The sequence below is a fragment of the Grus americana genome, chromosome 11, assembly GCF_028858705.1.
Source record: "Grus americana isolate bGruAme1 chromosome 11, bGruAme1.mat, whole genome shotgun sequence".
Lineage (NCBI taxonomy): Eukaryota > Metazoa > Chordata > Aves > Gruiformes > Gruidae > Grus > Grus americana.
Window position 1 is genome coordinate 24,153,673 of NC_072862.1, and position 13,775 is coordinate 24,167,447.

Sequence of the window (13,775 nt, forward strand, 5' to 3'; positions counted from 1 at the left end):
CAGGAGACTCCGCAGCACCACAGGAAGGAGATATCGGTTTGCTGACCACCACTACCACCAAGTGGTTTGTGTGTGGAAGCTGTTCAGCACAGAACGTACTTGCTCCTGTACTCACTGAGATGTTTCTAAAGGGATGTCATCATTACGAATTAATATTTTCTAAAGCTGCAACTAACATCTGAATTCATTGCTCATGTCAATGTTATCCATTTGCTACAATACAGCAGAATGAGAACCCAGAATCAATAATACAAAATTTTGGATATTTTTAGCTTTGTGGTTTTGATCAACCCTGGTTTTATTTCTTTCTCGGGAATTAAATTTTTCTTTAAATACACAACTTGAGGAAAATTACTTAATGTGTCACGATATACTATGCAAATCACTGACACAACTACCTATAATCAACTAAAAAGATCTAATTTTTGTCCATTTAATTAATAACAGCTAAAATTTACATTTCCCTCAGAAACTTAAGGCCAACATAAATTTGTATGTGATTATTTTTAAATACTATATAAAGCATCTTTTTCATGAAGTAGCTAGCTCACTATAGCGTCTGTAGCTCAAGGAACCGGGGCACTAATCACAAAACTGACTACAAATAAATAAAAAATTGCTTAGGGAAAATATGAAGTGCAAACAAACAATAAACAGCAAGGAGTACACTAATTACAAACACTTATTTTTAATAAGCTCTTGCTTGTATCGGTCAGGTTGCTGGCTTGTTTAACAGCTTTTCATTGACACTCTGTAAACTCTACCAGCAGGTTACAAGCTTGGCCAGAGCTCTGGAAGTGCCTGCTAAGCGGCTCCTTTGTTATTAAAAAGGCTGGCTAATAATACATAATATCCTATAGTGTGTCTCAGCAGATAGGAGGTTTTTTGGTTGTTGTAGTTTCTTCTTGTTGGGGCTTTTTTCAGTAAGCTCAGATGACCCTAAAGCATTTCCTGAAAATCTGTTATTCTCAGAAGATATTTTAAAAGGGAGAGATAAGAATGCTAAAAAATAGACCTTATTAATGACTCAAAACCTCTGGTTTGACTCAGCAGCAGTCACAGACGTTGGAAAGAGCAAAATGAAAAATATCTTTAAAAGTACATTTTGCTTTTGCATCAGCCAACCACTTACAGGCCAGAGATGTATGAAAGTACCATCATCTCCTCCTCTGTATTGGCAGAAACATGAAAAGCACGCTAATCAAAATTTGGTTCTGGAGATGAAATCCTGAGTTATACAGTATGGCAGCATTAACCAGCCAGGTTTCCTTGGCTCTCTTTGTCCTCCTCCCCCCAAGCGTTCCGTGCGGCTCCCTATCAGAATTTAAAAACAAACAAAAAACCCCACAAAACAACTCCCCAACGCTACAAACGTAACAATCAACTTCCCCCCAGCCAGGTTGCCCATAACCAGCTTCACACACCCGTGCAGCATTTATCTGGAACGGGAGGAATTAAATTCACTGTCGGTGCAGACTCTGCCAGTAGCTGTGGGTGTGACTTTGCCCAGAAGCTAAGGACAGCACAGCTGCAGCAACAGGCAGCAGAATATCAAGTGGTACACTGAAGTATCTCTGATTATTTTTTTTCCTGCTACAAAAGAAACATAACCCCCACCTCGCCTTGCTCTGCTGAAAGTATTAGCTTCAAATTACTTACCCCTCCAAATGCACCACCACCATCTGCTCCTGGCATTGATTCCACCGAGCTGGTGCTGGCTATCTGAGAGAAACAGAACGACACACAATTTCAACATGGGCATTCTTCCTAAAATATGTTAAACATTGAAAAAGAAAACGTGGCATCGTTTGCTTGTGAATGCACTTTCATTGCACGAGTCCTCAGCCACCTCCGAGCACTGGGCTCGCCACGGAGCGGATGACACGGAGCGGTGCCTAGCCTGTGTTTTGCAAAGCGCGTACCTATCCCCTCGAGCACCCCCCAAGCACTGCAGAAAGCCATCGGGCAGGATTTGGATTACACCACTCCATCTCGGCCCCGCAAGCCAACGAGCAAGTGCTTTGTGCAGTCAGTGGGTTCTGAGAAGGAAGAATATTTACTGCATTCAAATAGTACTCAGTTACGTTTTTATTAATTGCAATACATCTCTTAATCTCTTAATAAATGCTAACTGGCATCTATATGTGTTCAATATATGTATTCAATACATATAGAGGGCAAGTAACAAGGTTATGTACACCAAAAATCACAAGCTACATCCTAAAAGGAAAACTATGTCATCTGTCATTAATTTACAGGGAGTTTCCTAGTTTACAGGGGTTCTCAAAATACCAGACTCTTCATGATAAACTCTCCTGTTATTCCCACAGATCATTCTTCCTGTGCCAATTAAACATCTCGTATTTCGAGGTTACCCAAATCTCCAGTGCATTTTTGCACTCTAGCTTCCTTCCATCTGAAAGCAAAAAGGTTTAATCTGTGTTATTAGAAACAACCTGAACTGTAGCTTTGAGTAAGCGGCTAAATTGAAGAGCTATTCATTCTGATACCTACTCGTATCTATTTATATACTAATACGATCAAGCGACTCTTAGAACAAGCAAATGAGCAACTGCTTCCCCTGGGGCTAGGGCTGTGCCACCCCCAGAGCATTCCTTGGGAACGCAGCTTAATTAAAGGGAGGCATCATGTCCTCAACTCTAGCCAACTATTTCTGCCCCTGCAAAAACCCAGCAACCCTCGGGTCTTCACACCGTCTGTTCCCCCACCCTGTGGAAAGGGGCTCCTCTCCACTGGAATCCTAACCAGCCCAGGTATTCAGATCCCCCTGCCCAGCAGAAGGACATCTGCATGCTGTGACACGGGGCTTGGGAAAGGAAATGAAAAATGAGGAGACAAAATGGGGTCTGAAGGAGAGATCGAGAAAAGCCCCAGCAAGTTTAGGGAAAAGAGTAAATTTCTCTAGTTGCCCGATCAGATCCCCATGCCCTTTTAATATTTATTTGGAATAACGTGCTAAAAATCAAATTCCTTCTACTTTTAACCTGGATAAGATTTCAGCAGGGCTTCTCCCCCTTATGTTACTGTTACCACTCGAAGCGTGTAAGATCTGGTATGGTGGAAGACAGTTATTCACAAGTTTGTCGGATCTACCCCAGAGCTAGGGGCAGGAACAGAAAACCAGGGTGGGAAACAATGATGATATAACAGGATCTAAAAATCATGATTTAACTAACAGAAGCACTTTCAACTCTCAAATCTTAGGGATGCCTCTCCTGCAGAGCTCTGTGGCACTTTTCCTCGCCAGCCTTCTACTAATGCACAAACTGGGTCTGTCCCCCACACCACGAGCCTCCAACTCTGAGATCAAGCAGAGGTCCTTTTCCTCGGGAACATTTTTAGATGGCTTTAAAAAAAGACCCTTCACATAGCCTTGAAATGCTGCTGATGAACGTGGAAAACAGGGAAAGGAGTGTCCTCTTTCTGAAGGAACTAAACCACAAAGGGACCCTGAAGCTTTCTGAAAAGATTTCTTTAAAAGACCCTGCAGGGGACTGATTGGCAATGACTCTGAATATTCACCTCCTGACAGGCGGGAGTTTATTAATTGCTGTAGATTATTGCACAGGCATAATCTTAAGAATCAAGTCAAATGCTAGATCTCTGCAACTCCAAGAAACCAAAAGTCTTCTGTAGGCAAACTCCAGGCTGAAGATCAACCCTTAATGCTTGTATGAGCTTATGGAAGTCAGCAGCGAAAACAAAAGCATGGTAAGAATTACGTGCAGAGGCATGCACTGGTCATGCAACTGAAATCAATCATAAGCACTGTAACATATCAAATGTATGGCCAAGGATGGGAGAAAAGCAATTTGGCTATTTTTCTACAGGCTTATTAGAACCAGAGTCCAATTTCTAGTAGCTGTTACAGATCCAGCCCGGAATCCATGAGTGCATATCTATTTCTTGACTCATGAGAGCAAAAAAAGGAAGTTTATTGTCATTTTTTCCTCTAAAGCACACTGCCCAATATTCCATAAAGATGATGAGATATGTATGGTGAATGCTGCCTACAGCAGCGTATTGCTACTAAGAACACTCTCAGTATTTGTCCAGTTTTCCTTACAGAACTACCTTCAGTTCTTTTTAACTGACAGCAATTTCTGCCACATTTAGCCGTGACATGAGTTTTCAAAGCTGATTATCTGGATAAAATAATCTCCTAAAAACACAGGTTAGCATTCTGGCATAAAAGAAATTAAAGTGCATACTGCATTAATATCAGAGCCAGGAGATAAACCAGACTTCTGCTCTGCTAGACCTTTATAAACCAGTAGAGTATAAACATGTGGCTGCACCATTAACACGGAAACAAAATAAAATGGAATTTACAAAGCAAGATAATAATAATGAAGTTGAACAGACACTGTGTCTTAATTGGATAGAAAGAAGTGTGCTTATTAGTTTGCTTATTAGCAAAAGATTTTTTTCCATCAGAGCATCCTGGTTCTGAAGGCAGCCATGAGTTAACTTCATATAGGCATGAATTGATTATGTTCCATTTTTTCTGAGTATTTTTAGCTGATGAATAGTTCATGATCAGTAAGCTATGCCATATTCTGAAAAAGGCTCATTGTTGGCTGCTATCAGCAGCAGGATCCTAGACTCTGCGGAGGTTTGTGAAGATCTCCGTTGTCAGTCTGATTAATGCCGGGATGAAAGGAGTATCTAACATCTCTCCTGAGCCCCCTGGGAAATCAGTCAGATAAAAATCCAGCATCATTCAGTCACTGAATCAGATCTGGGAAACGAGAGGTTTCAAAAATGGCTACATACCAACAAAAAAACCCCCAAAACCGGAAAAATGAAAGTTTAGGAGAGCAGGGGAGGGGGAAGATAAAAAGATCCCCAAGTTTAATCTCTGCAGATGGATCTGCTCTCCCTGTGCTCCGAGATCTACCACACTTCATCACTGATATCATCAACACACAGGCAGCTCTGCACGAAATTCCTAAAAAATTCCCTCTTTCAGGCCTTCTCCTCTTTAGCTTGTAGCAAATGACTGTGGCTAAGGTCATCACCATCACTTTTGAGTGAAATGAAGAGATGTTGTAATCATCCTCACAGAAATACTTCCAAAATTCCTAGCAAGCACAGTGTAGAGTAATACGTGACAGTCGTAGAGAAACAGAACAATAACTTTCAAGACTATTTTGTGTATTTAGTGGAAAAGTATTCTTTCTGAAATATATTTATTACCTATAAGACAGTATTTTGAGATCCTTTTAAAATGCATCAATTTCAACTCTTTAAAACTTTTAAAATAATAATAAAATAAGAAAAAATGAATAATCCCAAAACGCACCTCCGAGGAGATGGGGAAAGGTAATGAACAAAATCTCCCAGGCACACAAACATCATTCCAGACAGCCAACCACTCATAACATTGAAGAATTACACCTATTCTGCTAAATGAGCCACTAGTCTGGAAAACATGACTGATAGGTCTCCTGCACTGAATTACCCTGGGTAATTTATTCCATACCTGCATGGTTGAGTAATTACGATTGATGTGCATTTGAGAGCCAGAGAAAGGGAGCTGACTGTACTGTAATGTCATATAAAAAAATCAAGAACAAGTTTTAAAGTTAGCTGTGTAAGTCTAGTTTAACTGTTGGTAAAACTGTTAGAGCCAAGAAGGAGAATTAAGCACTCGTACTTACTGAGGAATCAGGAAGATGCTCCTCCTCTTGAGAAAAAGAGCTATTGAAAGCTCTAAATGTCTCGCTGTTCTGTTTGTGCTTTTCAATTGTTGCTTGAATGACCTGAGACAAAAAAATTCCAGCAAAGATGAGAAGTGTCACAAAAAGAGTCTTGGAAAAATTCTCTCACAGGAAAATGGTTAGGATTATTATTTTAGTGAAAATCCCTTACACTTGCATAAATGAAATGGACACTTAAAAACCTTAATTAATAACTATGAGCAGCGGTGTTGGCTCACTACTGTTTAAGACTGCTATCAGACAGTGTCTGTGAGAAGCCACAAGGCTAATAACCTCTCACTGCTCAGTCTCTTCTCTCGCTGGGCTCGGGGGCTGCAGGAAACGGGACCCCCCCCCGAAGCACCCACGCACTGCCTGCCCACAGCGGGTCAGGTCACCAGTGGGACCCTGGCCGGGGCTCCACAGTCCTCCATGAGCAGCTTTGCCAGCCTGGACCACCCAGCCTCCTCACACAGACACATACGTTCATTCCCAACACCCACAAGACCATTCTAAAAACGGAAGATGCTGACTGGTTTCCACCCGTATCACAATGGTTTTGTATTAACCTGAATCCATTCCCTCTTCTCCTCTTCTGTCCTGTTAAAACAAAAGAAAAATACAGAAACCATCATAATTCCTCTTCCAATATTTTCAGTAAATTCAATTCACATCTTCACAGCTTTATATCCATCAAGATTTTAGCTTTGCTATCCACTATTTTATAAACATTATTAATAATTATTGACCTCAACTATTATCAAACAAATGCCAAAAATGTTTGAATTATTAATACAGTGGAACCTACAAGCACTACTATAAACACCACAAGCTTTCAATAAAGCAAATCAACGGAGCACATTAACACACTCTGACTTAGGACCAACATATTCTCTTACATTCTCTTACAAGTTACGCATCTCTGATGCTCATCTCCTGGCTTAAAGCTATGTCATACTAGCACAGCCATATGCCCTAGATCATAAATTTCTACACAAATATTCACAAACCTGGAAAGACAGAACAAGCACCATACCTGGCCTGTAGTTCCAGTGATCTCTTTTTTCCTGTTATTGAAAATGTATGAGCCACGTTTTGCTTGGCAATTTCTTGGACCTGTAAAAAGACCACGTCAGCTTCTTACCACTCTCCATTGTCTTTCAATCATTTCTAATGACTTACAAATATATTAATTCTTTGAAATACTTAGTTGAAACGATCACTCCAGAATACAGCACAGAGGTAGAAAAAACAAAGGATTGTTTCCGTGATCACTTGTCTTACTACAAAACTCCTGAATCTGTTATCACCAACCAGCCCCCTGCAGCAGTAGGGGGAAAAGGCGGCTCCTGTGTCAGCTCGGTGACAAGGGAAGGCTTTCAATCAAAGCGTGTACAGAGTCACCATTTGCTTACCCACCTTTGGATGATTACCTCATAATAATTAAAAAAAACCCCCAAACCCAAACCACAAACCAAAAACCTGAGACCCAAAGCTGGATTTTAGAATTTTATTATATTTCTACATAAACACATTGTTGTATTTTTGGATTCAGAGGGGATCTCACGCTATCGAGTGGGGAAGCATTAAAACGGGTGAAAAGAAGAAATGCAAACCTGCAGTCCTGCAATGTCCATCTTCTCTCGAACACTGAACTTCTGGCCTATCAGTCTCAGTTTTGGCACACAGTATAGCACCATGCTGTTAAACTGCAACAAGGGAATATTTTAAGTTGAGGCATTACACGCTGGACAGAACCTGCGTGGTTCCTGCATGGAAAAGTACCATTTCCCAGCACAACTCTGAAAATAAGAGAGCAGCAAAAAAACTCACCAGGAATAAATACCTATCCTGCGCCGTGCCGTTCTTCGCTGAAAGCTTCTGAATGTGTCCTTCTTTAATGAGCTCATTGGCGGGGTTAACAATATCTTCTTCACCACCAAGTCGCTCATAGACTTCCAGAAGCTTGTGCATCTTCTCCTGCAAGTACAAAACCCACAGCAATTTAAATAATAATAAAAAAAAAAATTCCACTTTGACTATTACCCATAGTACCATTTTTGTGGTAAGTGTAAATAAGGAGGAAAGAAAGTAGTCTTTCACTTCTGCTATAGCTTTGCATTTTCAAAAATTAATGAATACCTGTTCCATACTCTTCAGTACTCTTCCCTGCTCTGCATCAGTCACTCATGGGTCTTACCTGGATTGCACCATTTTAATGACATTTTGAGATCAATCTGTTTGATATTTTTAGATATTCCTATTCAACAATAAATATTTATCTTTGGAAGCAATGGCATCAGGTCCAGTAAAATCAGTGGCTAAGTTGGAGACTAGTACCTTACCAAATCAGCTCCAAGTTTGAATTTAACTTCCACCTCACATCTCAGACTAAGGTTTCTGCTACGGCATGATCGTTTCTCAGCTTCTGAGAAGTTTTCCTTTTCAGCAAAACACTGTTTCTACTTTACATAAAACCATCCAAATATTACAGTCCCTCTAGATGGTATTCACATGGATAAAGGTAACTAGTTCACCCACTTGCAGCTGCTGTACTAAGCACTGCAGCAGCTTTAACAAGTGAAAATAAGAAAGGTGTGTAAATCTTGCTACTGAGTTAGAGCATTTGGAAAGGTTTGGCTTTCAACTGCAAGCTGAACTGACGTGCTCCAAATGGCACTGTCAGCAAGTGGTCAGAAAGTGAGGACAGAGATCTATGCAATTACACCCCAAAATATGCCCAAGCACATCTCTAAATCATACCTCAACCTATCTATAGATTCAGCTAGAATTTCAGGTCTTTACACACTTTGTTTACCCCTATTTGATTTGAAAAATTTCACTGCAAATATACATTGCACCAGTCCCTGTCCTAATCAATTCTTCTGACATACAATTAAACAAATGAACAACTAAAACCCCACCAAAAAACCCCAAACAAAACCAAAGTGTTAAAATAAACCTTGCAAAACAAAATGGGGCAGGGTGGTGGTGGTACGGACTAAAACCAAACAAGCAAATCACCTAACCCCCTAAAGGCAGTAGAGTTTTTCCATCAAATGGGAAGATGAGCAAGAGATCCCACTAATTTAAAACAAAAAAAAACCCCAAACAGTGAACTGTCTTCCTTAAAGCTGTTTTCTTCAAAGAACAACCTAGAACACCAAGAGCAGATCCAAAACCTGAGGGACATCCATACTTCTAGGAAAAGTCAGCTTTGGAAGCATGATTTGTTTCTTCTACTACACCACAACAGGAGGAAGCAACCAACAATTAATTCAAACCTCTACTAACTTTTGGAGATTTTGCTACAGCCCTTGCTTTTCTTTCGGTGCATCCCGCGGGGGCTCTGCAGAGGCATGCGTGCAGGACGGCACGGCTCTTGCGCTGCATTGCTCCCCATCAGCCTCACCCACTGCCCCAGCACACCCACTGCCCCTTCTGCTGGGACGTGCAAGTCGGGAAACCCACGAGGTCAAACCTGAAACTCTTACTTGGATATTTTTCCTTCAAGTCTGATCAGGCAAGATCTATTAATTACAGAAGAATTCAATGCAATAAGAAGCCCTCATTAGAGGCATCAGGTTCTTATCAGCAATGAACAGGGGTACAAAATTATTATAGCAGCCTTTTCTAACAGGTTTTTGCATACTAACAGAAAAAGCATCCAACTGAAAAAGCAACTGGCGGGTGGCTTCATGTTCCTGCTGTCTGTGGAGACACAGTCCCCAGCAAAATAATTGCTACTTGTGGAGGAGTTGTTCAAGGCCCCAAACTAGAAAAATTTCCACCAAAATATATCCTTACCAAGGGAACACGCTAGACTGAAACAGAAATAGATGATTTCAAAACTAGTTTTCACTGAGACATGCTGAAAATACACAGACAACAGCTGGCTACTTCCCCATAGCAGCCACAGGAAACGCGTTCTCACTGTGTCCCCGCCGGCCGGGAGAGGGAAGTAAGGGTCTGGGACGAGGTGGGACCTAAACCCTGTACCCACAAATGGTCGGTCAGTGTCAAGCCTGTGGGGGGTGGCCCTGGCTGGGGGCCAGGTGCCCTCCCAGCCACTCTGTCACTCCTCTCTGCAGCAGGACAGGGGGAAAATAAGATGGGGGAAAAAAGCCCCAAAACTTACGGGTCAAGATAAAGGCAGTTTAATAAAGCAAAAGCAAAACGCTACGCTCAGAAGCAAAGGAAAACAAAAGATGTATTCTCTACTTCCCATCAGCAGGCGACGTCTGGCCACTTCACAGGAAGCAGGGCTTCAGTACGCATAGCAGTTGCTCCAAAAGACAAACGTCATAAATAACGAATGGCCCCACTTCCTCCTCCTTTCTCTCAGCTTTTATTGCTGAGCAGACGCCGTATGGTATGGAATATCCCTTGGGTCAGCTGGGGTCAGCTGTCCTGGCTGTGTCCCCTCCCAAGATCTTGCCCACCCCCAGCCCGCTGGTGGGGGCATGTTGGAGAGACAGCCCAGATGCGTGCCGGCACTGCCCACCGGTGTTGTGGCTACTCCTGCTGGCTACCACACACAGCACTACGAGGGCTGCTCTGGGGAAAATTAACTCCATCTCAGCCAGACCCAATACGGCCTGACACACAGCATTTCAGATCTATTAGATATACAAGCTCCAGAGGCATGTGGGTGCACAAAAGGGATAACATCTGTAACTATAAAGTCCATTTACTTTAATGGTAACGCATGACCTGTTCTGTATGTAAAACACGTGCTAATGTTCAAAATCTCCACGGTCTCAGACTGCCCAGCTATAGAAGTATAGCTTACTAAAGCTACTGACACCCAATAAATGCACACTCTGTGCATTTAAAATGAACCCAAATCAAACCAAAACAACCTCCACTCTGGTGAAGACCTGTAGGACTAAAAAAACTAGTGTGAAAACCTGCAAGGACACCTTATGAATGGACCTAATTGGAATACTTTCAACATTTTTCAATGAAAAGCAAATAATGAGTTTTATGAAGACCTCTTTTTTTCAACCCATTGGGTTCTTAAGAACAAGGAAAGTGAAATTTAGGCCCAACAACCCACAGTAACCACAAAAGGATCATCTATGAACTAGATATCCAACTGATGTTTAAAGCCTGACTCACTGTATTTGAAAATTCTCCCCAGTCTACTTTACCGAGCCTATTGCAATGGGGGACCATTGGTTCAGCCAAGCGTTTCACTCAGATTACACAATTTCTACTCACCATCTTTCGGATGGCTGCATTTGAATGGTTTGCTGCCGTAGATATGAGCTCCAGTGATTCTGCAATAAAGGTAGGAACAGTTATGCATTCTCCAGATTTTATCTGTTAATAACACCTTGGGGTTTTTTCTCACCTCCTTGCTTAGTGTTTTTCCTGCAAAATTGCTGTTGCAAAAGCAAGGACTGTATTTTTCCTTCCATAAAGCAAAAGGAACACTTAGAAGCAGTTACATACACAATCACTTCTGCATGTTCAGCTGGTCCATGTGCACTTAAATGTTTAATCTTTCTCTCCCAAAAGTCCAGGCAAGCCAAAGCACAGGAAAAAAAAACTTCACCTTCTAGGAATCAACCTACTAAAAGTTAACTTAAGTCTCGCTTAAGTCTTCACAAGCATGTTTTTAAGAGTGTTTTAGGAAAACACGGCTTGTGTGCTTACGATAACATGAACCTTGTTTTGGTCAAGATCACAAACTCCTAGAACCCAACAGAAGTCCATTTCTTCTGTTCCTCTGTGTTAAGAGTTAACCTGCCTTCACAGGGAAGGATACACACGTAAGAGCACACTTATTTTCTTCGTCTGGCTATTGCAAGGATGTCCTCCTGTATTTGCCCTTGGCCATACAATGGATTAAATAAAAACGCCAGATGTTCTGCCATTACACACCTCAATATTTTGTCATTTGCCAAAGCTCCCTTCATTCCTAGAGCTGCCATATCAACCCTTTTCTTCTCTAAGAGCATTCAAAATCCCTTTGTGCTGTGTTTGACAATATTTTGATTAATTCAGATCTCCATTTCTACTATAACGCTAGTTGAAAGTATCTGAACATGTGAAGAAAAAGCTCTCCAAGACTTTATTGTGCTCATTAGACAGAGAGGAGTTTACATGTACTTTCAGCATCTTTCCTGTCTGGAGACTCTTCTGGAAGTTTCTTCAAATAGTCCTTTAGGAGAAGCTCATAACGAGGAATCCTTTGCACTGGTTCAAGCATGTGATGCTGTAACGTCAGGTTTCCACACACCTCCTGTTTCTGTAACAGAGAGGAAAACAAGCATAAGAAGGGTTTGGTTTTGTTCCTGCCTTTGGTGTTACACAGCAATGAAAAACAACCACTCACGTCAGTTAGAGGAGTGTAAAACTTCTCAAGCTATCACAGAATCATCGAATCATTTATGTTGGAAAAGACCCCTAAGATCAAGTCCAACCGTTAACCCAGCACTGCCAAGCCCACCATTAAACCATGTCCCTGAGCACCACATCTACACGGCTTTTAAATCCCTCCAGGGATGGTGACTCCACCACTTCCCTGGGCAGCCTGTTCCAGTGATTGATAACCCTTTGGGTGAAGAAATTTCTCCTAATCTCCAGTCTAAACCTCCCCTGGCACAACTTGAGGCCATTTCCTCTTGTCCTATCGCCTGTTACTTGGGAGAAGAGACCAACCCCCACCTGGCTACACCCTCCTTTCAAGTAGTTGTAGAGAGCGATCAGGTCTCCCCTCAGCCTCCTCTTCTCCAGACTAAACACCCCCAGTTCCCTCAGCCACTCCTCATCAGACTGGTGCTCCAGACCCTCCACCACTTGGTTGCCCTTCTCTGGACACGCTCCAGCACCTCAATGTCCTTCTTGGAGTGAGGGGCCCAAAGCTGAACCCAGCACTCGAGGTGTGGCCTCACCAGTGCCGAGTACAGGGGGACTGGCACTGCCCTGGTCCTGCTGGCCACACCATTCCTGATCCAAGCCAGGATGCTGTTGGCCTTCTTGGCCACCTGGGCACACTGCTGGCTCATGTTCAGCCGGCTGTTGACCAACACCCCCAGGTCCTTTTCCACCGGGCAGCTTTCCAGCCACTCTTCCCCAAGCCTGTGGTGTTGCCTGGGGTTGGTGTGACCCAAGTGCAGGACCCAGCACTGAGCTGTGTTGAACCTCACGCAGTTGCCTCAGCCCATGGATCCAGCCTGTCCAGATCCCTCTGCAGAGCCTTCCTGCCCTCCAGAGATATCACAGCTGACAGGTTTCACGTCCCATGCCTGGCATTTTCTGCAGATACGCAATCATCATCTTTCAGATTTTGTGTGCTTCTTCGCAGGCTCAGAAAAGCTCTTCCCATCCATGGCCCTGTGCAGCGTTTTCCCCCCAAAAGTCCATACAAAATCAGAAACCCCACAGGGATATATTGCTTGCTAGAGCTTACTGTATGAGCAGCAGATACACTGCTTCCCACCTCAGAAGAAGGAGCTGCCTCAAATTCTCTCTTTTTTCACTTGACTGAGGGGGTTACGCTAAAGATTACCCGATAAGGCACCAAACTGCTGTGCAGTTGTACTGAGTGTTGTGGTGTGCTTATTTTCATAGGATCCCTATGAAGCAAAGGGATATTTCTGGTTAAAAGAGGGGAGGAGGAATGAGAAACACAGTAAGAGTAAGTAATTTGTTTTAAAGCACACAGGAAGTTTCTGTTAGCGATGTAATCTGACTCCTGAATCCCACACCAGTATGTAACCACATATATATATACACACACACACACGCTCTTCTTCATAGCGTTATTTTTACATCACGTCTTGGTCTGTTCTGGTGTAAGCAACCCCTCGACAACTCCATTAATTTTAGTATGCTTTTCTCAGAGAAAGGCGCTTGTTTCAGGTATTTGCAATTTTTCTATAAGCATTACAGCCCACGATACACTGCTGCCTTGCTCAATTCTCAAAGCAAAGCCTGGAGATAATGAGATGCATGTCTGATAGAAAAATATCAGCCATCCTTCCAAAATTCAAAGACATAAACTTTTAAAAATATCTTGTCTCAGTGTAACAGAGTGAACAA

At 42.4% G+C, this 13,775-nt stretch overlaps 1 protein-coding gene across 7 annotated transcripts in view; it reads right to left on the reverse strand.

Moving 5' to 3' along the window:
• Positions 1-13,775, reverse strand: part of FGD3 (FYVE, RhoGEF and PH domain containing 3) — a 111,238-nt gene that overhangs the window by 15,654 nt on the left and 81,809 nt on the right. For all 7 annotated transcript variants that reach the window (XM_054837789.1, XM_054837787.1, XM_054837788.1 and 4 more), the window contains exons 8-15: positions 11,841-11,979; positions 10,947-11,005; positions 7,557-7,703; positions 7,340-7,432; positions 6,760-6,839; positions 6,293-6,323; positions 5,685-5,786; positions 1,660-1,722 (exon numbers count right to left, since the gene is read on the reverse strand). In XM_054837789.1, the coding sequence (XP_054693764.1) occupies positions 1,660-1,722; positions 5,685-5,786; positions 6,293-6,323; positions 6,760-6,839; positions 7,340-7,432; positions 7,557-7,703; positions 10,947-11,005; positions 11,841-11,979 (714 nt within the window). The remainder of the gene's footprint in view (positions 1-1,659; positions 1,723-5,684; positions 5,787-6,292; positions 6,324-6,759; positions 6,840-7,339; positions 7,433-7,556; positions 7,704-10,946; positions 11,006-11,840; positions 11,980-13,775) is intronic.